The 27,402-nt window shown below is 33.1% G+C and overlaps 1 protein-coding gene across 8 annotated transcripts in view; it reads left to right on the forward strand.

Moving 5' to 3' along the window:
• The window catches only part of LOC126831050 (ras GTPase-activating protein nGAP), a 152,754-nt gene that overhangs the window by 41,487 nt on the left and 83,865 nt on the right, over nucleotides 1-27,402 (forward strand). For 4 of the 8 annotated variants that reach the window (XM_050561658.2, XM_050561665.2, XM_050561683.2 and 1 more), the window contains 2 exons: nucleotides 6,665-6,724; nucleotides 7,097-7,159. In XM_050561658.2, the coding sequence (XP_050417615.1) occupies nucleotides 6,665-6,724; nucleotides 7,097-7,159 (123 nt within the window). Of the gene's footprint in view, nucleotides 1-3,242; nucleotides 3,358-6,664; nucleotides 6,725-7,096; nucleotides 7,160-15,679; nucleotides 15,811-17,458; nucleotides 17,478-26,357; nucleotides 26,398-27,402 lie in introns of those variants that run through there. The other 4 variants (XM_050561692.2, XM_050561699.2, XM_050561703.1 and 1 more) reach the window with 4 other exon arrangements.

Raw genomic sequence — 27,402 nt, forward strand, 5'->3', positions numbered from 1 at the left:
CTTCTGATATCCAATATTTAAGACAAAATGAACATTTTACCATTGGTACACGAATCGTGTACCACAATGCGTTTCAGGCCCATTCTAACAAGGGACTCGAAGAACGAGGCTAGACATTAAAAAAGTCATGTCAAACGGTGACGGCATATTCATATCGGGAGAGTATGCGCAATAAATACTATGTAGACTAGAATAACCAGACGCTAGGCCTAGAAATTTTCATTCGATTGAGACTTCTGACGACATATTTCGCCGAACGTAACTGATTTGAAATTAGAGTAAAAATGGAAACGATTGAATGTAAATCAGTTTATATTTTTTGCTATTACATTATTATATGCGTTACGACCCATTTGTGTCAATTTCTAGGTCCAAAATATTAGCGATTTAGCTCCTTTAAACCCCATTTCAATATTGAAAAACATTAAACCTCATTTCAATCTGTTCCATAAACTTTTTAGAACATCTGATATGACTTCTCATGGATTTGGATGAGTCAATTATAGCTAGTAGATAATGTAATGTAGCAGTCCCCCTGCACTTACTATTAGAGATATAAAATACCATTTTGAATCAGAACTTTGTATTTATGTAATTTTGCTTGTTTACTCGATAGAGGCTACTGGTGTAAAGCATTGTGGTCATGAGAGGACAAACCCTTTGAGTGATCATGAGGATCATGAGAGGGTTAACCCTGTCGATATTCAGTGCTCTGATACCTTCAGTTCCAGAGTTACCTTCCCTTTGCCGAAAACCTTATTAACAAAATAGAGGCTACAGCATGTAATAGATTTTTGTTTAACTTGGTGTGAAGCATTGGGGTTATACGAGGATGAACCCTAGCGATCTTCCGATCTGGAGTATACCCCCATTTTCGAAAACCATTTAAAATTAATGGTAATGTACATGTATACAATAAATTGTCATGTTTTATCCAACTTGTTTCCATATTATTAGGTTCTCCCTAGTAAAAAGATATGATATAGCGTAAATAACTGTCAGTCCATTCATTTTGTTGCAAGTAGTGACATGCGATGCTCAAGACAGGATATGCTTTCCCTATTTGAATATTTTATTTATATGGGATATGCATATAGCAAAAGATTTCCATTGTAGATGTAAGTAGGTGTAATGTATATATTCTCATGTGAAAGTATCTAATGTTACCATCAGTTGGAGGTAAAAAATGTATTAGTTTTTTTTATTTAGCTTTATACTAGTCTGTATCGCATATGTAACCATATATAATAAAACTGAACAGACTACTTATTATTAACAGCAACTGGACCATGTCATTATTTATCATCATATAAATCTTACTATACATAAAGTATCTAATCATAGTTCATCAATATGGATACTTGATAACAAAAGTTGCAAAATTTTCTTTGTAAATACAACCATGTTTGGGCTGATATTCCTTTTAGAGATTCAACATTTCACAAAATTGTAGTTTGTAAGGGATTGCAAATAAAACAGAAAAGACAAACAAACTACACAGACATTGCAAGCAACAAACAACAAATATCAAATCAAGTGAATGGATCCGGGTGCCAGGCATAGGTGTCCACTGCGATGTACTTGACAGTCCTCGGCATGTAATGATACAGGCTTCACTCAGAAACAAAAACGAAACAATGATTTACAAGACAATGAGAGCGATCTTGACGGTGGTCGTCTCCTGAAGGAGTTTGAACATAAAAAAATTAGCAATAATTAGGGCAATAATCTGGATATAATTTTGGAAAACGCTAAAAATTAAAAACTAAAGTTCAGTAAGCAAAGCCAAACAACAAGAATATTTTCCAGTATAAAAATTCACTCTAATATATTAAGATTTTCTAATTTTGGGGCAAAAAGTATATGTGTGTGTAAGTAAAAATAAAATAAAACAAAGTACGAACAATCCAAACCATTAGACAAAATTCGAAGTCCTAAAAAAGTGATTTGTTGTATGGTATTGTTAATGTGAAACTGTATAAAATATGTTTAAGATAGATATTTTCATAATTGAGAGAATATATATATAAGTTTTTGTGGTTATGGTTTAGTAAGGTCTAGAAAGTTATGTTTTAAATTGAAGTATAATATGTTATGTGATGAAGTAAATAGCCATGAGAGTTTCTTTCAATATACATTTAATTTGATTTAGAAGGTTTTTTGTTACAGTCCTTTTTGATAGATAGTGTCCTTATTTTACATCTTTAATGTTTTATTCAAATTTTTAATATAAGAAAACATGGCCTTATGAATCCAATTCCAAAGTTACATTCTTTCAATGTTTTATTCAAGTCAACAAAACCAAGTCCTTATAATCCATGTGGTTTCTTTTATTTATTCTTTATAAATATATTTATTTATGTATAAAACTGGACTGTTTTTACTGACAGAGCGGAAATTGAAATAGTAATATGTGAGTAGTTGGCAAGATTACTGCGTAGAATTGAATCGTATGTCCCTCTATTCAGAAATCTGTTCAATTATAAATCAATTTTGTTTATATATTTGAATGAACATTGATTCTATACAAATGAAAGAAAAAGTTGAAGTTTAAATGATTGTATACCATGTATATTATTGAGATAGCATACTAACCTAACACCTTTCTCTCATTTACATGGATTATATATGGAGTCTTCTATAATGGCTGGATTTTGTGATTCGAAATTTCATGTTGTATTTTTTCCAGAAAATGATTCTCATCATAGAAGTTAAATAATATGCTGACAAAGGTTGGGGGTGCTTTCTTTCCATTAACCAAGATCTTTTATATGGAATAATGTGGTGACACTGATTTGATATTTTGGAAACTGTATATGTTGTGTTCTCTTCAAAATTAGTTTGACTCAATTAATACCCTCTCTTGCGGGGATGAAATAGGCCATCATATACTCTTTCTTGATGAGATGAATTAGACTTCGTATTACTAATACCCTTTCTGGTTGAAAGTATTACCATTTTATGAACCAGGTTAACATATTCTTTATTTATTGTACAAGTAGATGTGATGATTTTAACTTGTGTGGCTGTCTGTGGTCTTTGGATATATACCATAACACTTTATGGTACATTTATAGTTGAATTAAACTAATGTGAAATCAGAATATGTACTTAAGACTGGATAATTGTGTTGAAGATCACTAGAGATACCAATTCAGTCTTCGTTTCTTGTTTATTATTGGATGATGTTGGTTTCATCTGTACAGATGTAATCAACATGGATTAGATTTATATTGTGTGTTAAAAGTGTTCGATTATTCTGAGACATCTATATGGATTATTATTTACTATGAAATAAGTCATCGTTATAAATCATCAAGATGTTTCAGCGATTTTATACTAGAAAATATGATGTGGGTAAGTAACCATTCCTTGCAGGAAATGAAATGAAATGGGGTTTAACATCCTACTGTTCTGCTCCGACTGGGCTGATGAGGACAGACATACGCCATGCAGTGTGCTATTAGGAAAATTACTGTTATATCGAATTCCATCTGCCAAGAGATCATTTATGTGCACGCCAGTGTGTACACAGGACCTCGGTTTTTCATCCCATCCACACGATTAGACAACTGTCCTTGTCAGGCTCTCCGTCCTGCACCACTGACAAGGGAAAACCACACCTGAAAATCCTGATGAACTTTCTCGGCCAACACCGTGAGCGAACCCGTGACCTCCAGGCTAGTGAGCCAGCATCTTACTCACTTAACCACCGTGCCTGCCCCATTCCTTGCAGTGTTTTAAAAAAGCTTTCCATTTCGAGGGTATGTCTTTCTGTTTTTCGGCCGAGAAAAAATATTTGTTTGAAAAGTGAATAAGAATATTTTATTAATAAATAATTATTATACTAAAATATATAAATTTGTTGTGTACCTCATACTGTCAAAGTCATATAGATACATGAATTCACGATAATATACCAATAAAAGTACCATAAATAAAAACTTAAAATAAGAATTTGGTTTGCAGAGATTCTGTGTGTAATATAAAATATAACGGACAGTCAAAATTTTGCTGTGCTTTTTTTTTTTTTAATTCTTGTTCTTTTCAAACTATGAGATAATAATTCTAGCCTGAGGAGGGTTAACGATAACTGTAGACCAAGGAAAAAATGTTGAATTTTATTTTCCTTTTGTGTCATATATCAGGGTGCAATAGAGTGATTTTATCCAGATGATAATTTTAGATTATCTCTGTTTTATTTTTAACTGGTTGTAAAAATCCTGAAAGTCTTTGACTGATTGATGATATCCTGCAAATCTTGTACTGGTTCCTAACATGTAAATTAAACTATTACAGTGAGTATACTGGTAGTACACAGATTGCTCTAACAAATCACTTGTTGATTTATCTAATTATCAAGTAGATAAACATAGATTGTATGTCTTTAAATTAAACAATCCTTCACTGAATAAGATATAAGTAAAAATGTATATAAAGATTTTGAAAACAAATTCTAATTCAGACCAGATTTTCATCTAAATCAAATTGATTTTTAGATATTTAAAGATACATTATGGGAGATTCGATAACAAGTTGGCAGTTCTCACTATAATAGTTAAAAAATAGATAATGTAAAGGCAATTTATTGAAAATTTCTTTCAAATTGATCCACTATGAACCGAGAACTAAGCGATTGAAATTTCCGCCTAGCTCGATCGAATTACTGAATTTAGTACGATAAACAGCATAGTCTCGATTATCCATTTAATCGTTAAATCGTGAAGGAAAGTTACATGTATGCAGTAAATCGGCTCATAATCAACTAAAGATCGCAGGCTAGCATAACCATCTAGAGTTGATTATGTGATAACATTTCAGGCCTAACGAAAGACCTGCAATAGACAGATTTAGCTCTTGCATAATGTATGTTTAATTTTTCGTGAATAGACCTTTATACATGTGTAAACAAGGCTTGTGATATACAGGTGTTTAGGTGTGTGTCTGTGTGGTATACAAGTAACAATAAAAAAAATACCATAAGTTAGTCCTGAAATGACCTTGTTAGCCTCTCTCTCACACATAGATCGCTTCTAGTACAGCTTATATAATTTTATTAGGGCCTGATTCACACCTAGCTTTATAAATACCTAGTGTAAATATGGTTTTATACCGAAACACATAAAGTACATGTATAATATGTCTCAATTGACAATAATAACCGACATTAGATATAAAATGTATCTATTATCTAAAAACTCCCTGCACATAACACTAAAACATATTCTTTATGCAGTTAAAGATGCATTATGTAAGATAAAGAGCTGGCCGCTCTGGATATAGTAGTTTTAAAATGAAAGATAATGAAAGACGAATATATTGACAATATCAATCAAATTACTGTAATCTTTGCATAGTTATGAGCATTTGAAGTTTTGACAAAGATACTGTACATTGTTTATTATCATATCAGTGGTACTTCACAGTTGAGACTTTAGTCTTGATTATCTATTTTATTGTTAAACTCTTAAATTACCCAGATAGTTGATTATAGGCTTGTCATATTAATAAATGTTTAAATAATAATTTATATAAAATTTGAGGCCAAAAGAAAAACCTGCAATGGGCAGATTTAGCTCTTACATAAAGCATCTTTAATGGATTTTCATTCGTTCAGAGTTAATCTGGAATCTTTGATATAGAAACTTATTGGTATTTTGAACTTACAGAAGATCTTGAAACAACAAGATCTTGAAACATAAATGGTACATATTGTCTGTTTGATCATATACATACATGTACACGTTATACCTGTACTCTTCACATTACCTTGCAAATGTCAGTAACGTATATAAATACATGTACAAATATTTCAGACTGCAGATCTCTGATTCCTGTTTGCATCGCATGTTTCATGCTAAAAATATCTAACCTTTCACAATCTGTCTTCAAATATGTCCTCTTATGTTCTTACATTTCCAATGATCTCAAATAATATATTGACTTGAGTAGCCCTCTTGTTGTAAACGAGATAAATTTAGTGAAAGAGGAATTCTTCCTTACATTTCAAAAAATTTGGTTGTCTTTCAAGGTCAATGATATTAGATTAGGATCCTGTGAAAAATCGTGGACATTACAAGATATTGAAAAACTGTAAAAAAAATTGCTTTTTGGTGTGATCTTTACTTCTTTTAGTTATGGGGGTTGGTTGCGTTGGTGGCCAAGGAATCTAAGGCATGTTCTTGAGATCATAAGGCTTGTTGTTGATTTCCATTTTGTAGTTTTGATCCCCGGCTTGTACGTTACAAGGCATAGGGTGGCCTGCTTAACATTGTGTTTTTTCGGTGATCCTGTTTCCTTCCTCCCACTGTTAAAGAGTCCTGTGCGCAAGCAAACTATTGAAATATTTAGATATACCATTATGTTAGTTCTGTAATAACCAAGTTTCACTTACTATAGCAGTGACATGGATATCCATGAGTTGAAAAGGGTCATATATTTGTGTACATGTAAAAGAACCCTTGTAAATCAGAAATCAAAGATGTGTAAGCGAAAAAGCTGCTACTGGCAAAATTTCAGATATTGTCTGAAAAATGCAAATGATGGTTTGCATTTCTATGCGCACATCCATCTCCTCATTCATTTATCTATCTCTCAATTTAGAGCTACATGTATACCATTGTTAGCTAATTAATTTATTCACAATTTTTTATTCTATTTTCAGCCTCGGCAGAAAGTTTTTTCCGATCAAGAACATTAGAGCTGAGAAATGAAAGCCTGCCAGGTAAGATTTCAGTTTTATATTCAGAAAAAAATAAAGCACAACAAATTATGTATTATTCTCAAAATGGTTTAAATAAATGAAATAAAATGTATTTTAATGTCCTACTATTCTGCACCAAATGGGCTAATGGTGACTGGGTATGTCATACAGCAGTGTGCTTTGAGGGAAACACAGGTAGTCTTTGTTTCCTACTCCTATACGAAAGCAAATTATTGAAATAAAATTGAACCATACGTTAGTCACGAAATTAACTGGTTTGTGTCGAGTGGGCTTTAAACACCCCATTTCTGTCTCCCACAAATCCAGTTATATCTGCCAAAATTGAGTTGGGTAGAAATCCTTATCAATAAAAGTGAAATGTTCAATTTTCAGATTTGAGTAAAAGTTTGGATTTTGATACAGGAAGAGGGCAGACTTTCTTCCGCAAGATTTTCAGTAAGTTTCTTTTTTTATACATTTACCTATACATTTACAAAAGTCAAGTAACCATACATGTACAGTCATGAACACCAACCTACATAACACAAGCTCTAATAGCATTTATGAACATTTCCTGATGCATGTATATAACACTTTCCAAGAAAATTTTTAAACATTCCAATTAAAGCCATCTTGTGCCTTGAATTGAATGATGACATCTAACTTATTTCAGGCAAACTCTCAAAGTACTAAATAAAAAGGAGCAAAATTTCATTGGACTCCTTCACCGTCTTTGATTGTTTAGTGATTTGCCTGGAAGTAGGCATCGCATTGCAAGGAGTATCCAATTGTAAATATTAATGGGGAAATAACCTCTGCCACTTTATGGGTTAACACTTCTCTGCCCACTTGATTCACAAGATAAATTTTAACACACAAATTTATTTAGGAATGTCAATTAACTAATTACAGTGTAGCTGTATTGAATGTATGTGTATGTAACTTGATGTAAAAGAATCACAATTTTTATCTGATTTTGTCGAAACTTTAAATGTAGGTTTATATCCCAAAGATCTTGGTTCCTTCGAAATTGGCCTAGAGGTGAAAGATAATATTTGATTGACTTTAAATATTGACACAGTGTTTAAGGTCATGAGACGAAGAAGCCTATTGATTTTCAGCAATTTCGGATAATTACTGCCAGACTTTAAATTTATATGCAGTGTTTGTGGTCATGAGACAAAGAATCCTATTGATTTTCAACGATTTCCAATATTTACTGCCAAAGTTATGGCCCTTGATCACTTTGAAAAATCTTATGATGCTCTAGAGGCTTATGTTATCATCCGATTGACTTCAGATTGATACACAGAGTTTAAGGTCTTGAAACGAACAAGTATATTGATTTTCAACCAATTTTGATAACTGGATTGATTGATGCTTTGGGACACGATAACTTTAGTTCTAATTAAGTGAGAGTGATGAAACTTGGGTAAGCAGAACGATAAGCAATTTGATTGGTCGAGACTTTGGAACACAAAACTCTCCTTCTAACTGAGGTAGAATGTTCAAACTTGGTGTAGGCGTTCATTAGGTGAATGCCTTGATGGAGTTCGATAATGAACATTGTCTGCTTACGGTAAGCTGAGTTAAGTAATCTGATTGGTTGATGCTTTGGAGCAGGATAACTTTGGTTATAATGAAGTGAGAGCGATGAAACTCTTAATATAGATTCATTATATCATTACCTTGACTTAAGTTCGATGGTTAGAATTTTCTGCTTAGGCTAAGGAACGATAAGCAATTCTATTGGTCAAGACATTGGAACATAACAACTCTGCTTTTAATTGAGGTAGAATGTTTAAACTTGATGTAGATGTTCATTTGGTGAATGTCTTGAATGAGTTCAATGATTAACATTTTGAGCTAAAGCTAAGCAGAGCTAATCAATTTCATTGGTTGATGCTTTTGGACAAGATAATCTTGATTCTATCTGATAGAGGGTGATGAAACTTAGTGTATAGTTTGATTGATGGATACTTTTGAAAAAAATAACTGTGCGATTAATTAATGTGTCAACTATTTATTTTGGGATTTTGGCGTGGCAGATCAGCCTCACTGTTGGCTTGTTTTACCTTGTTCTCTATCCATCTCTGGCAAAATGTGGGCATATTTATCCTGGCAACCACTGGTTGTGTCAGGCAGTGGATTAGGTTTTCATCACTTTCATTCATCCGTCATCCACAAATGCGGTTGAAGTTATCATCCAATTGACTTGAAATTTATTAACAGTGGTAAAGTTCATGAGATGAAGAAGTCCAATGATTTCCAATAATTATTGCCAGAGTTATCAGCCTTGATTAACTTTTAAAATCTTGTGGATCTAGAGGCTAAACTGATCAGCTGATTGATGTGAAATTTTCATGTAGAGTTTATGTTGAAGAGATGCAGAATGTTGGATATAAAATCTGCATTAATGGTATATAATACAACATTATGGTTTTATCACCCTCTAGGACTATGATCATGATGATGATAGCCGACTGTAGAGTATTGAATTCATCATTTATTAGCACATTAAAGGTCAAAAATACACTGAAGTATCCTAGTCATTAGATTTAATGATACATGTACATGGTATATCTCTGACCTTTATTATGTATGCTATTTTATAATGCAAATTTATTCTGGTTATCATGTACACATTGTGCTAAACTTTTGTTTAAATCAGGTGCCTCGACCATTTCAGGAAGTTAATTTGGCGAGAATCTGTTTGAAAAGTGTATTTTTAACTAGAATGTACAGTACATTTTAAACACAAGGTAAAAAAAAAAGCATAGCTACACAAATGTACATAACGATATATATTCAAATTTAGAAAAAAATATTTGTAAGACTAATGAATGACTGTCTACCTTCATTTGACAAATTTGAGACAGATATGCCACAGATGCTCTATGAGAGAGAGAGAGAGAGAGAGAGAGAGAGGACTAACACTTTGTACATCCTTTTTGATAACAATGACATGTATCATAAATATTATTAACAATACTGATTAAAAACATAAATCTGTGTCTGACAAAATGACAAAGCTTGTGCCTGATAAAGCTTGAATTTGTGCCTGACATTGTCAGTGACTGGTGCCATATTTCCAGGCCTACATGCATAAGACTGCTCAGTCACCCCCATCTCTTTACAATTAGCCGATACATTGATTAAATATGGTAAATATCATGGTGCACCTATTTTTCAGGGGGTTTGGATAATAGTAAATATTATTCAGAATACAATATTTATATAACATAATTAAGAAATATTTGTTGTAGAAGTCTATGAAAGGTTCCAACTGAAAATGTTCAACAAGTAAAATTTTGAATCAGCATCCCTGGTTTGAAGGGAGAGAACTCAAACAAAGTTATTATTTACAGAAACCACTGTCATGTGAACGTATTACCAAATATGAAAATATTCATGTTGTCACAGAAGAGTCTAAAGACAAATTTCATTACAGAATCAATATTTGTTGTATGTACTGGATTGATTAAATGGTAGCACAGGAAAACCACAAACAAAGATTAATCATTAATATTTATGTGGGCGTGCGCCCCCTCACCCTTTTATTATTTTTTTTTAAATATACCTTCACAGCAGTAAAAACGTAAAAAGTATATTTGTATTATATCAAGCTAGAATAAATTTATTTGAATGGGTCTGCTAACATGTAACAAATTTCACTTTTAAGTCCACACTTACAGTGGGTTTATTTTCAGAAAAATTGTAAGAAAAAGGTAAAAAAGTTATGGACTTCACTCTGCCTGGCACCGCCAAAACCCTTCCCTTTTTAAAATTCCTGTATCTGCCCCCTGGAAGTTAGATTTTGATTTAGCAGTGTGTTTTTATTTGGGGTTGCTGGAGTGCGATGGTGGTAATTTATACAGGTGGATTGTATAATAATTGACACCTTACGTGTAAATGATCCTAACATCAACTGAATGAAATGATTGAATGAAATCTGTAGACCAGTATTTAGTGTTAAATCAGTTATATAATGATGACATTGTGATATTAATATACTGGTGTTGATTATATCAGCAAAGGGATTATAAACAAGGTGATTTATGTCATAAATAGTAACATGTCTCCAGATTTACTTTATGAAAATTATGTCATTAACAGTAATATGTATATAAAACTGCTACTATTAATAGTAACATGAACATAAGGGGTTTTCCCCATATTATTGTTTACATGTGTTAATGTATGTAAGAAGATTAAAGTATGATTGTTATATGTACCTGTTTGACCACATACCTTGTAATTTGTATATTGTTAATCTGTTTAGTAGAATTCTGGATTAAGGCCCCTGATTGTACGAAAAATCACATTTTTAGCTTGTGGATCCCCTACAGTTCACAATTTTTATCCAATTTTTAAAAACGTTTAAATATATTACTTTTGCACTATAAGGTAATTTGATTATAATTGGTTTAGATTTATAACAGCTTCACTCTGGTACAACATTTTTAATTACTTTGTATAGTGGAAAATAATACAATTTCTGTCTTTTCATTGATTGGTAACATCTGATACAACTTTTATACGCTCACATTGAAATTTGGTTGTATATTGTCATCTCTCAGGTATCCATAATTTCTTATGAACAATCTGCAGACTACAATTTATCAGTTAATCTTTTCAAATTTATATATGTTGTGAATTATTGCCTTTAATCACTTTGTAGAAATTTGTGAACGCTCTCTGCACTACACACAAGACAAAACTGACAAGATAAACCTGCGGACAAGACAAACTACGTAGACATTGCAAGAAATAAATAATAAATATCAAATGAAGTGAAAAAGACAAAGGTTATCCCCCAGTCTGTTGGCCTGGCAGCCTATCTGAATTTATAAGAGTTTGGGGTACTTTCATATTGACTACAAAGTCACTTACATATACATAAGTTTAGTTTTGTAACATATTTTGGTTGAAATCTGTCATCCAAGATCAAAGATTATTGATTGGCTGTCTAATTTAAGAGGATAAGGATTAACCTACATAGATTGTAATCTGGGGAGTGTTAATTGTAATTATGGTAGTATATATTGATTTATGTTTTCAGACGAGTGTTAAACAAAATTAAGTGATATCTAAAACAAACTTTACACAGTTTTTACGATGCATGGTATGCCATCTTACTTGAACACCTGATACTACTTCTTAATTGAGATAATCAGACAGCTAATAAATATATATATATATATATTTTTTAATGTAAATTTATGTCCATTACTATACTATTCAAAAAAAGTAGGGGATATTTGATTTTGGGTGCATAATACTAAAATATGCAAATGACTACGAAAAAAGTCACTATAGAACCTAACAGAAGAAACATTTCCAGTTACATGTGACGCCCAAACGCACCAATAGCTACCGCATGGAATGCAGGTGATGCTTGGGATCATCATGGGGGTCCAACCCAAGATTTGCACGACTCTGACTTTGAATGTTACAGTCATTGTGGCATTGAATTCCAGGGTGGAAACATCAGTTTAATTGTTTTAGTGACCAGAAAACAAATTTTGATATGCGTCGGCTTACCCAAAATGAAAGGTTACGTGCCCTTGGCATGCTACAGATCGGCACAACACAGGCGGTTGTGGCGCGGACGATGAATGTTTCTCAGTCTGTCATAAGCAGGCTATGGTCCAGATACCGTGATACACAATCTGTACAGGACAGACCACGCTCAGGTCGACCAAGGGCGACAACTCAAGCCCAGGATCGATTTATCCGTACCTTGGCCTTGAGAAATCGTGTCATCACAGCAAATCAGATCAGCGCTCGTCTTCAAACAGACACTGGTGTGAGAGTGAGTGGCCAGACGATTCGGAATCGACTGCATAGGGGTCACCTTCGCGCCCGACGTCCTCGCGTGATCCCTTGTTTGAGAGATCATCACATTCAGGCAAGACTTCGTTGGTGTAGGGATCGTCAACACTGGGATAATCGACGCTGGAGCAATGTGATGTTTTCAGATGAGTCAAGGTTCACTGTTGATTTTTTGGACAGACGTAGGAGGGTGTGGCGTCGTCGAAACGAGCGCTTCCAAGACGTTAACGTCATCAGACATGATCGATTTGGGGGTGGTTCTGTTATGGTGTGGGGAGGCATCACTGTTGCTGGAAGAACGGCTTTACATGTTGTTGCAGGGCGTGTTACAGGCCAGTACTACCGGGACAACATCTTGGCAGTCCATGTTGTGCCGTTCGCACGACGTCATGGCCGCTGTTTCATCTTCCAGGATGACAACGCAAGATGTCACAGGGCCAGAATCGTTACAGGTTACCTCCAACAACAGAACATCACCACATTACCTTGGCCAGCACTGAGTCCCGACCTCTCCCCCATCGAGCATGTCTGGGACATGCTTGGACAGAGGTTACGTCAACGTCAACAACGTCCTGCCAATGTCCAAGAACTTGCTGCTGCGTTGCAACAGGAATGGGACAATCTGGACCAAAATGACCTTAGACGTCTCATTAGGAGTATGCCACGTCGGACCAATGCTTGTTTGGCAAACAGAGGAGGATTTACCCGTTACTCACTTGGTTGTGATGCTGTGGTAACTTTGCTGTTTGACCCCGGGTATCATTTTACCCTTATAATGGTCAGTCTGTGCCTTACTTAGTCTAACGATCATTTGGAATAAATCGATGAATGTGAACTTCATTTCATTTTGTCATTTGTTTCTTCGTCAGTTTCATTAGGTGACTTTAATAACACTTAAAAATCAAATATCCCCTACTTTTTTTGAATAGTATATTTTGTAATTATGGTTTTACAAAGTAAAGTGTGTTTAAAACACTATTGTTTTTGTATGGATTAAATTCCATTTTGGTTATTTCTTAGAAACTACTCACAGGATCGCTTTATGAGACCGACTTATAGGCCAGTCAAATTACCATTACCAGTCAATAACACCCTAAAAGTCCCAATGAATCTCATCAGGGGAAAGGGGGTTTAATATGTTAATTTATGCTATTATAGCCAAATTAAGGTTAACAATGTGTTTTGTCCAAATAAGTTGACCAAGGTTTCTAATCATATGTTATCAGTATCCAGGAAATCAAAGAAGCTATTCAACAAGAGAAAATATGTTGCATGATGGGTAACATGCAAATTAGTCTTTTACTGATTTGGGGGTAAACTCAGGGGGTTTTGCCTTATCTTAAGTGGAAAAAATATATTCTGCTAAGACCATAAAGATCACTAATCCTAGTGTCGAGGAAACCAAGCGATTATATTCTAATGACGATGTAAAGATTACACAACATTAGCATTTATATACCATTCAACTGTTATGCAGCGCCAATTCATCAAGCTCATTCCGCATGCGTTTGATATGCAAAAATAGTGTTATGATTAACATCATTATCTTATATCTGTATGGCCTGAAGAGGTTCAAGAGAACTGAAAATGTGTGCTTGCTTCTTTTTTCAACATAATTTTATGAAGGCATCTATTATATTAAAAGAAATGACAATTAGAGTGTTATTGTTGAAGGTATTTAAATGAGGAATACCTATAAAGGGGATCATAACAACAGTTTATAATATGTAGTATAATATAAGATTATTCTACCTCAAGATATTTATCATAACTGAGATTAATATATGAGACACCTTTAATCTTCAAGATATAATTGAAGTAAATTATTAATTACTTATTTGTTTAAATGAAGACCTTTAAACCTATGTTTTAACCTTGGTTAAGGAATAATCTGTACTTTGTTTTTGTACTTGACTACAATTTATAAGGGTGATGTATCAGCTAATTTGGTTTATTAAAGACCTTCAAACTTAGATTAAGGAAGAATTTCTATCATGTTTTAAATTTAGGAAACAAAAATGAATACCTGTAATGTGTAATTTTGAAATCAGGGACTGCAAAATAGTGTTATGTGGTTGACACAATTTTGCAGTCTGTAAATTTGAAGTAAGGGACAGAGAAACTAGGTTATTATGTTGACAAGATCTTGTGATTTTATGACATTTGTTGAAGTAGCCTACAGGTAGACAAGATCTAACAAGATGAATATAACATGACTTTAACAGAATTTTTATAAACCAGTAGGATTTGAGTTATTTAAAACTATGCTCAAATTTTGATAGATTGTATGATTCAAGGTCTCTTAAAGCATACTCTTCTTTCTTTGAGCAAAGATGGATTGTAAGGTTTATTGGGATTAATCTTTGAATCGAAACATCAAAAGGATTTGAGTAGTTAGTGACAGGAATTTTTTTTTAATATCAGTGTGTATATTAACAAAAATATTACTTTAGCTTTGATCTTAAAGTTTATTTTTTAACAGCATTTTTATGATTTTCTAATCAGCATTTCACATATTTTTGTCATTTTGCATTAAAATTTCCAATGTTTAGTTGGTGGTCACCCTAGTAAAGTTTATGGTGACATCCACGGTATTTTTACATTGGCTATGTGTGAAGTACAAATTTCATGGCAATTTGTCAATATTTGATAAGCGGTTAGATATTATGATTGGTTTATTTGTTTTCTCAGTCTGTTTCTTTTCAAATTAAACTGAAACTAAGTAGAAATGGGTAGAAAAATGATAATGTATTAATCCTATGATATTATTGAACTGTGTTGTGAATTTTTTAAATAGAAGAAAATCATTCTTGGATTATGATGGTATTCTACTGGGACACAGATGTAAGGATATCTAGTACCTGGAATTTAATTTATTGTCTATAAGAGAAGATCAATAAATGGTACATGTTTTTCTCAACTTCATACAAAATAAGAAGACAATAATTGGCTGTGGGAAATTCCTCCAAATAAATGAGAAGTGGTATCAGATGTTCTAGAAACCCTTCAATAAAAATAACTAAATGAAGAATAGTCCATAGATGGATATGAGAAGTCAACCCTTAGTGTTCCTGTAGTAAAATCTCAGTGTGTACCAGTAATTAGTGGAACTAATTGTTATGAAATTCTAAATGTGGAAAGATTGTCTATGCTAAGAATTAATATCTCACAATATTCCCAATTTTTACTGGTGATTGATTTTGATATGATGTGAATATTACAATAACATGAAATGGTGACCCGTGTTTTATCCTCCAGGCAGAAATGGCGGGGTGAGTTAAATTTTACGCAGTTCATTTTGTCCAAGGGCTGGATGTATATTTAATATTATTAAGATGGCTTTGTTAACCAGTGTAGTCATAGGCGTACTTACCTGGGGGAATCAAAATTTCTTTAAATTGACTGTAATAATGGGTACAAATTTAAATCATTTAAAATCAGTGTAATAAACAGTCAATCTGTTTCACAGAGGATTAAGAAAGGCTTCTAATATCTCTGTAAAAGATGACTGCCTTCAACACGTGACGTCTCATCACGCTGCGTCAATCATTCGCTCAATGGCGAGTGAATTGTTTACATAAGACGTTACTGGTTCGGGCAAAATGGTGTCTTTTACTCATTTTAATACCCATTTACACTAAATAGGAAATAATTTTTACCTACAAATACGTAAAACGTCTTTATTTTTTTAATACATAAAAAAAATGTTTTAGAATTTAATTTTTCGAAGGAAAAAAGTTAATATTTGTGGCTCATTAAGTCGCATCGATGTCATCCTTATCAGTGATTATAGCGGCCTAGCGAATATTCATTGCTGATTAGTGTGATAAACAGTGTCTAGCACCACTCAGGTGGTCACTATGCTTTATGCATGACATTTTTTCGGTCCTTTTCATAACTTGTTTTATCAATGAAATTTCTTTGAATGCAAGACAACAGTCTGATTGATTGGTTGATTTGAGTTCAGATAGGTATTGAGTGATATGCTCGTATATAAATAAGGCTATATTAGACCACTTTCAAGTATTTTGTGACACATACCTTAAACTGAAAGTTTATTTGACATTACAATTATAGAAATACATAAAATGTACCAGATAAGATAAAAACAAGGCAAAAGCTTAAACTGGGAGATAGCCAGCTATCTGTCATTGTGGTAATTGGAATCAAATATTCTTCATGTATAGAAGTGTATTTCAAAATACATTATGTAAGATTTAAAGAGCTGGTCGTTTTTGTGAAATAGATAGTGAAAAATGAAAATATTGAAAATTTCAGTCAAAATACTTTATTCTGAGCAATGTTATGATTGTTTAAAGTTTTGACAAGAAATTGTCTAAAAAGTCTTTGATTCTCAAGAAACATTGCCACGATTATAAACATAGTCTTAATTATCAGTCCTTCAATTGGGCGTCTCTATGAGTGGCGTCCATATTATCGTTTAACGAAGATATGACAGGCATTGTCTAATCCACTCAATATCTAAGCCAACCGATAGTCTTGTGAATGAATGTCTAAATGATAATTTCTGCAACGAAAAAAGACCTGCAATAGGCTGATTTAGCTAATGCATCTTTAAAATCAAATAATGCAAGCAGTGGTGGGTATTTTGCAGGAGCCAGGGTAAGTTTACACTTTGTGAACACTTGGTATCACTTTCCATAATGGGATTTTCCTGCATTCACCTGTTTATTGTTTGTTATCTACCACAATACTAACTACCCCAAGTTTGTTGACACAGGGAAAATTTTGGCAATACACATGTTGTAACTAAACAGACAATAAACAAGACAAGAATTTTACTATTGTTTGAACAGAGCAAGATATACACGTTTTTGACCAGAAGTCTTCGTACAAGCCAGAGTTTGAACTGTTGTTTGATCATCATATTTTTAGAACACGTTTATAGTGAAATTGAGACTTGTTTATAGAGAGGATGGTAAGACTCAATTTGATATCTAAAACTTACAATATTCAGTAAAAGATGTATATTTTCTGTTGTTGGGGGTAATCATGGTTTGAAGAGTGGGTGAAACGATGGTTTAAATTGTCATGACTAGGATCATGAGTTTTATCCCACAATTATTATTCATTCAAAAAGTGAACCCACCTCATAAAAACCTAGAAGGATGTCTGCTCATTTGTAAACTGTATGACATGATGTCTGTGTGAGGGACAGTTAGGAGGAAATTGTGTCTTTATAGGCATCAAATTAAACTAGTTACTAAATATAGATAATAAATGTGATGTCAACTATCTTTTGATGTCATGATTTTGCAAGAAAGTTATACAGTATGGTTAAATGTCTATTGATTATAGCATTATTTTTTTGCATGAATTTTCATAATGAAGGCAACCAAATTATCAGAATATATCCTTTGTATGTGCAGTGAAGGCTATCAAGTATCAACTTTATTCTGTTTTTGGTTTTATACATATAAATTGAACTGTATATGTTTTGCAATACCTGAATATTTTACTTTTACCAAATTGATACATTAAATACTGAGGTCTTGTTTATACATATTAACATAAGAGGTATAGAAGAAATTGAATAATATAAATACATAATTAAACACATGATAATATATTGATTTCAATGATTCACAGTTTCTAGAAATACGAAAATGCACGAAAAATGACCCAAAACTTTTTTGTATTAAATAATTTTAAAAATAAAATTCCAATAATAATTCAAATAGTGATATCAGCAATCATTGAAATCACTAAATATGAGTATGGCTAAAACAATCTGTCAATGCATCCTCGGTATTCTGTTTTACTCCACTGCGAATACCAAGGATGCTGTCCATGTTGTGTGGTGTAAATTTATGAATGGAAAATACATGAACCGTATAAGAGCAGATAAAACAGGTGACCACATATTTACAATAAAGCAATCCAAATAAACAGACATATTCTATCTGTTGTTTGGAGAGATCTAATATAATTCCATTATATATATATATATATATTGATTCAAGATATGAAAGCAAACAACTCCTGAAGGAACAGATAAAAAAAAAAAAATTATTTTATTCAATTTCATTCAAGCAAGTTATTGGTCATATTTTTATAATTGATGATGGTCTTTGAAGTTGGATTTCATTTTGTAAAAGTCAATGATAACATAATTTCTAATTTTGAGGGATGGGACTATATTGATAGTAATTAAGTTTACAAAGAATATTGACAGTGTGTAGTACGAAGGTATATTGTTAGAGATGATTGGAAACAGATGAAAGACAACTGGTATTTGAAACATCTTTACATTTAGATGGACTGTGATTGACCCGTAAGAATAGAGACAAGTCAAATTAGATATGTTTTCTCAGAGAGAGATTGATTTCATTGAGGATTTCTTGAAGTCTGTTCAGATCATCAGTTTTAATATGGCAAGAAAACAATTATCATGGTGATTGTTAATGTATTATCTATATATATAACTGTGTCAATATCTGTATTTTGACAGAATTTGAATGATTAAGATGTGGGATTCTTTGAATTCATAAAAATGATTACCGGTAACTGTAAACATTATGGTGATTTAAAGGACTGCATCGAACTGTATATTTATTCGTAAACCACACTTTTATGAATTATTTATACATTTTATATGTGCATATATGTATGTACAATCATGTAGTGTCAAAAATATCATCACTGTGCAGTACGCTTGTCAACCAAAGATTGCAAGAAACATTTATATCATTATCATTACATAGCAAAAATCATTTTAAAGCCTTTTAGACTGTTATGTTTGAAGTATGACATCATATACTTAAAGTATGTATTAAAGTCTCAATTAAATCGGATATACAAAAACAATTGGATTACAGTTACAGCAGAACATAAGGGATATTAAATCATTGACGGATTAATTTTCTTGGTATTTTAAGTGGAATATTGTCAGCATACAGGAATTAATTAAATCTGTTGAACTGTAATTGAAGTGATTTGGTCGATATTTGATATTTTTTGAAAGGAGATTTAAGTAGTTATTCAAGAAAGAGTAAGTTTCACCGTTTCATAAAAGCCAAGAACCTTAAGTCATTTGCATATTTTGTTTGCCTGATTTGACTACCCAGGTATAGACCTTCTTTTTACTGTTCTTACCAATGTGCAACTATAAAGAGCTGAATATGTTTAGAGGTTTTTAAAGATTTTTTACAATCCAGAAAGTACCAATAATTATATTGAAGTATTTTATTGCTGACCAAGGTAAGATCACTTATATTCTTTTGTCCACAAGCAATATGTTGGCTTAAAAATACTCCTCTAAATTAAGACTTGTCTGACCCCAAGTCAGGTCTAGAAATTGTTTAATCATGTCAGGCACAAATTAAGTCTTTGTCCAACTCCCAACACAAATGATTTTCAATGATATCGATACTGTTTATCCTCCCATGACCCCAACTCTTCAAACCAAATTTATAAAAAAATATGTTAATCCATATCACTTTAACGATTTTTTCATATAAGGGAGAGTAACTCCAGAACCGAAGCTCGTGTAGCACTGAATATCAGTAGCATCCATCTCTCACATGAAATTTGAAAGAAATACTATGTGTTAACTAGGTTTTCTGAAAAGTGGGTTTGGGGTAACTCCGGAGCAAAAGGTTGCAGAATACTTAGATATTGATGGGGATTTATCCTCTTGTTCAACCCAACTCTTTAAATTTGAAAATAAAAATCTGTTAAAAACTGTATTCTCTGTCGCATTAACAAGGTTTTTTGACAGGGGAAGGGGATAACTCTGGAATGAAAGGTTGCAGAGCGCTGGAAATCGATGGGTTCATCCTTGCATGACGCAAACTCTTCAAACTAAATTTGAAAATAATCTTTTAAAACTTTATTACGCTAACAATGCTTTACACCTCATTTGAAAAGACTCTGTTCAAAATTGTAGACTTGATCGTTTTAACAAGGTTTTTGGAAAAGTGCGGATAACACTGGAACGAAAGGTCGATAGGAGTGATGACCCCAATGCTTCACACCACATTGGAAGACAATCCGTTAAAAACTGTACCCTCGGAAAAGGGGGATAACTCTGGTTGTCTCTATTGTGTTGACAAGGTTTTTGGAAAAAATAGGGGATAACTACGAAAGGCTGGTAGGAGTCGTTCTCTCATGACCCCAATGGTTCTCACTAAATCAATTAAAGATAGGTTGCCAGGCAACAAAACATACGCCCACAGCAGCTAAATCGTCCGAGCAGTCGACAAGGGTTGTCGCATATTTATTCTTTTGTAGGTAATTAGGGGAATTTAACAGACAATTTCATACAGATGACATCATAATTTTCGTCGTTTGGGGGTTCACAAGGTTCTAAAAACTAAACCAAGGGCCGTTACTCTGGAAGTAATCTACAGAAATTGTTGAAATTCAACAGGCTTTTTCGTTTTACTAACTCAAATAATGCATATAAATTTCATACAGATCGGATGATAACTGTTGTCATTAGAGAGTTCTCAAGATTCAACAAAGTGAAACAAGGGCCATAACTCTAGATGTAATTAACGGAAATTGCTGAAATTTGTTTTACTAATTTAAATGATGCATATAAATTTCATACAGATCGGATGATAACTGTTGTCATTAGAGAGTTCTCAAGATTCAACAAAGTGAAACAAGGGCCATAACTCTAGATGTAATTAACGGAAATTGCTGAAATTTGTTTTACTAATTTAAATGATGCATATAAATTTCATACAGATCGGTTGATAACTTTTGTCATTAGAGCGTTCACAAGGTGCAACAAAGTGAAACAAGGACCATAACTCCAGAAGAAATGAACGGAAGTTATTGAAATTAAATAGGCTTCTTCATCTCACTAATGCAAACAACATATATGAATTTCAAAACAATCAGATGATAAATGTAGTCTGTAAAGTGTTCACAAGAAATTTTGGACGATGGACGGATGGACCGACAGACAGATGGGGGCGACGGCAATATACGACCACATTTCCATGTGGGCGTATAAAAACTGTAGCCTCTATTGCATTAATTCAATAGGGGTCACCAAATTGAAACAAAACCTTTAAAAACTGTAACGTTTATCGCATTAACTGGGTTAGGAACAGAAAGTCACGGAGTGGTCAAAATCATTACCTGAATGTTTAATTTAATCATTAATGTATGTAATTATATCATGAAATGATCTCTTGTGAACATAATTCAACAGCAACAGAGATTGCTGATGCATGTATTGTTTTTGTTGGTCAATATGTTATGGGGAGAGTGTAATTGACTCATGCTTTAATTTTTAACGCTTTCACTGCGTATACCCGGTAGTACCGGGTATTATAAAATGTCGGTAAAATGCGCGTACCCGGTATTACCGTGTACTCAGTAAAGCCCTCGCTAAAATTAGTACCGTAACTGCAAGTGCCATCTATTGTATTTTCTATACACTAGAACATATTTCCACGTGTTTCAAAGCGGCAAACCGTAAAATGACGGAGTGCATAGTGACAACGTAGACGATGCACTCTCGACGAAGTCGTGAATGACGTCTTGCTGACCAACACGTGGACAATTTCGAGGCGGGTGATACACATAATTCGTTTCCAATTACTTGATAATGATAGTAGTCAGGACAGTGATTGGTATTATGAAGTGTGTGATTTGTTCCGCCCATGGCTAGCTATGTCTCCCGTGCATGATGAACAATCCCAATGTGAACACGATAGCCCTGTGTCTGCAGTAGATTCTGACAATAATTCTGATGTTGATAATAATGCTGGCCTGCTGGATCGTAAAAGACGTAGGCAATTCCTGAGTCCCGAACGTGTAGATCTATTGACTGGCTATATTGATAATGATATGGGACTTGGGGATGAAAGTGAAAGTAAAAACAAGGTATTGTAATCCGCATGTGGTCATGGCAGCGGGAGACGTGATGCGCGTGTTCGTGGTGGCATTGCTCATGGCTGCTATTGATATTTTTGTTCATTTTATATATCTTTATCAAAATCCAGTGAAAAAAACAATATCTTTTAAGTATTTCATGGAGAAAAAATTCGTTTTCGTGTTAGCTTTAGTGAGAAATGAGAAATCCAAAATGGCCGCCATGACGTCACGTGACTACATTATTATGCAAATTTCCAAAATTCTATTTTTTCCTCTTAGCCCAACCTCATGCCCATCCCAACAGACAAAAAGATTTTTCATAAAAGCTTCCATAAGTACTGCTTGGCATTCAGTTCCAACCTCCCTTTTTTCCTCAAAAAAGGGTCCAGCACAGGCAGTGGATTTACGTCTAGCATTGAAAGGGTTAAATCAGGAACTACTCACCTTCTTGTTCTTTTTGTCGTTATTCTTGGGAGCGCCACTATGCGAAAAAGGCCGAAGTCACGCCCAATTAAAGTAGGCAACATGAAATTTGGCATGCTTGTTCATTGGACAATTAAGGAACTGGCTCACTAGCAAGTAGATCTGGGGTTTTCCAGCATTGGTTCTCCCCTTGTCAGTGGTACAGATGGAGGGCCTCACAAGGAACAGTGTTTAGTTGTTTGGATAGGACAAAAACAAATGAGGTACCATATACTTTTACGTAAAAAAAGAACCCTTAACAGTTGGAATTTGAAGTAAGAGAAGGCCATAGTACTGCTGTTAAGGCAAAATTTCCCTTTTCTTACAGTAAACCTGTATTTGTATCCGGTGTTGATCTGACTGATGAAATAGCGTGACTCCCAGTTCAGCCCAAAACGTTTCCCTTTGTTTGTCCTGTTGCATGTAAAGGTCAAGAACTCCTGACTGGGTAGAGTGTAGACTAATAGGATATGAGTACTATAAATTGATTTTTGAACAGGGGACATTTTTTATAATTAAAGATGCATTATGTAAGTACTAAATTTGCCCATTGCAGGTCTTTATTTTGGCATGAAAAGTTATATAAACTATTATTTGGACATTTATTTGCAATACAAGCCTATAATCAATACCCGCAAAATTTAGAAATGGTTAATCGATTGTCAATCAGCGCTACATCTTGTCAAAACTCAAATACTCATAACTTTGCTCAGAATAAAGTAATTTAATTTGCAATACATGTATATTCGTTTTTCAAAATCTATTTTTGAACCATTATAGCAAGAATGACCAGCTCTTTATCTAAATCTTACATAATGCATCTTTAACATGATATAGTATTTTATTCTTGTCAGTTTTATAAGTTGGGTTAAAAACCACTGCCATTGTTAAGTATGCTGAACATTATGGTATGAATGCAAAAGTAGGGAAATTAAACCTTTACTCACTATCTTTCTTTAAGGTCAGTGAAAGTTTCAATGATAAACAGTTTTATTTTTTTTAGTCCCCAGATATCCAGTTAGAATCATATTGGGGAATGTGAATTTTATATAGTTGAAAAATAGGACAGGAAGTTGATTGTTGGCTTTAAATAAAACAACTTTCGGGACAAATTCAAACATTCTTTCTGTCAATAAGGTTATTTGTTGAAAAAAAAATACAAAGAATTTGACACAGTCCTTCACACAAACCAAATTTGGGCAAAATCCAGCCCTATAAGGACTATCTAGTGTCATTATTTATACTTGAAGCAACCATATTACTACATTATTGGGGCAGGGGGTGGTGGCACAGTTTCAGAAAGATCCTATTGTTAGCTTCTGATATATAGAATTTGCAGGAAAAATCACACACACAAAATAAATAATAATACCGGTGATCTTAATAAACAAAATTCATGTGGAGAATAATCAATGGTTTGTACTCATTAGCACATGTATCAACAGAGTTCTCTTATTGTTTTTCAAGCACAAAAGATCTTAACAAAAACAATTTGCTTTCAGTTTCATATGAAATATGAAAGCTTACTAATAATTTTATTGGAAATAGGTCAAAAATCAGGCCAGTGGCTTGTCTCACATTTTGCCCGTTTTTATATGAGTACATGGAATTTGGAAATGTGGTTGTGCATGTATATTGTCGCTGCCCTCGTCCATCCATCCGTCATCCACAATTTCTTGTAAATGTTTCACACACAAAATTGATCATGCAATCTTTTTAAAATTTATATACATTGTTGTTTAGAATAGTGAGATGAAGAAGCATATTGAATTTTAACAATTTCTGTTAATTACTTCAGGAGTTATGGCCCTCATAGATTTAATGTTTTTCTTTTAATAGGGGTAAGGAATTCCAAAATTTAGGTCAAACATATTTTATGCTGCGTTTAACTACAGAGAGATTAAATCTTAGAATAAGCAGTCACATATTAATATTGGAATAAGATTTGCAATTACATAAGAGTCAATTTATTGAACTTGATTTGTTTTGTGAGATCAAAATCTTTCTTGGATTCTAATCCAATATGTCCTTATGTCGACATTGCAACTAGGAGCAACTGCTTTCAACTAGTTGTAGGGGTGTTGGATGTCCGAATGGTTAGCGCATGTGTGCTGTATCATAAGGTCTGTCACTGAGTCAACTGGCCTGGTTTCAATTCCCTGGTTGTACGTGACAAGGAGTAGGATCGCCTAGTTGTAAGTGTGCTTATATTAATCAAATCAGCAACTGAATTTGGAGAGCCTGTATGTTAACTCGAAACTGATAGTCGATTACACTTAAGATGTGACTGTTAATTTATTTATCATGTGATCAACAAAATGGCGAATGCCTTAGAAGAGGCATCCCAAATGTATGGTCTGTCTTGCCACAATATTTTTAGTACCTTGTTTACGATGTCATCAACACTTGAAAACTTGATGCCTTCATTAGCTTCCATTTTGCCTATTTACACGGTCTTGTGACACATATCATGATTTTGTTTACATGAAAATGGGTTGAAACCAGTTGTATGGGCGCTCATGTCCACGGTAACTAGTTGCCTCTACTTGAAGTGAGTTGCAGAATGTTGGACAAGGGCAACTAGCTTCAACTGACTGGAACTAGTGGCTTTAAGTTGTAAGAAGGGCTCAGGTCAACCATTTTGAGTTGAAGTCTAGTGAAGCTGGCTGCTCCTAATTGCCAAAACACCAGTTGCTCTCAGTTGTAAGGTCGACTTAAGCCCCACTTTACAACAGGGCCTGATGCACATTGACAACTCTCTCTTATACAATGGAATAACGGTAAATGCTGACTTCATCCTTTAAGGATGAAAAATCAGCAATTACCATGTTTCAATGGGGCAATGACAGCTAACAACTCAAGCTTCCATATCCATGATAAAATTGTATTGTAATCCTAATTTTGAAAGATATCCAATTCTGTGTTCAATATTTTAAGTAAATGACAAAATTAAAATTTGTAATCTGACCAATTTCCTTTTTAAAAGCTGCCAAAATTAAAATTTATATTGTATAATAATAAATTTATCCAGCCAGATTCCTTAATTAAAATAGATTGGATAATTCAAATAAGAAAAGATAATACATTTTGAACGGGTAATTCAGTTTATTAAGTACATTGTTAACAGGTAATTCAGTTTGTGAAGTATATGTACTATAAATTTATCATGGCAGAACCAACTTCTATTGTTATTATATCAATTTAAGGTGTGATGTAGTCAATGTGTTTGAATTGTGTTGAATGGTTATGTAATATTATATCTGTATATGATAAAAAAAAAGGATTGTTTGCTTATAAACATATAAACTTGAGCAATTACAAATTTTCTAAAGATTTTTATGGTGATTGTAAATTTACAACAGGATTAAGAAATTTTTAGTAATTTCTAGAAAATAGGTAGAGAAAAGGATCTACAATTTTAAGTATACATTAATTTATAACTCTTACAACATTTGAATCTTTAGAATCTGAAGAATTAAATACATTTACAACCATGTACGATAATAAAATGATACAGATGTTCTGTTGTAATTCCAAAACAGGTAAGAAAAATATATTTTTAGTCAGGATATTGACTTCAAAGTTTTAAAAACATTTATAGGTTGAAATAAAACTTAATACAAAGATATTTGGATATACATGTAAATAGTAGAGCTTTTTCACAGTATTATTATTTACGGAATATAAACTTACTAAGCTGTGGTGGTGGCTTATTGAAAATAGCTTTTAAGAATTTAATTTATTTGAAAAAAAGAACTTTGAAGAAAGAAAATGTTTTTGTGTTAAAAAGTTTGTAGATCTAATCTTGAGATATTAAAGTTATTTTCATGGTCACATTATTTTTATGTCAATATTTTTGGATTTAAGTGGGTGTGAACTAGAAGTGGTGAAAAGGCAATCTGATTTTCGGGTAATCTTAACCAGATTGATAATCAGTGAAATAACTGGATTAACTGATCAGTCAGTGAAATAACTGAATTAACTGATCAATTAGTGAAATAAGTGGATTAACTGATAATCTGTGAAAAAACTAGATTGATAATCAGTGAAATAACTTGATTAATTCTACTAATGAATTTGATGCACAATAAAAGGACTTATAATATGATACATGATGTGGAACATCTAGTAACACCAGGGTTCACACTGGCTTTCAATTTTTTCCGCCAAAATGGATAATAATTTTTATATAAAAAAAACGTTCATATTTTGTTTTTGCCTACTGGAATATTTTATCTGCCAAAAATGGGTGATAAAAAAGACAACATATAACTTGAGGCACAGCGTATAGTTCAGTATGAGTGAATTTACGCAACGGCTTTGTGTACTAAACGTTAAAAAACCTAAATTCGTGTTTATAATATCCTAATAAACAACCCATTTGATCAGATTTTTGGCCAAAGGACGACACGTGAACACGATACATCAGTAAACTTATGCCAAATCTTACAAAAACATTTTTGCTTGTGTTACAGAGGGGATTATTTATTAAAATATATTTAAGATTTATGTTGAAAATCGTTGGTCTTCCCCTTTAAGGCCAGTGT

Source organism: Patella vulgata, chromosome 1 (assembly GCF_932274485.2).
Source record: "Patella vulgata chromosome 1, xgPatVulg1.2, whole genome shotgun sequence".
NCBI classification, from domain to species: Eukaryota; Metazoa; Mollusca; class Gastropoda; family Patellidae; genus Patella; species Patella vulgata.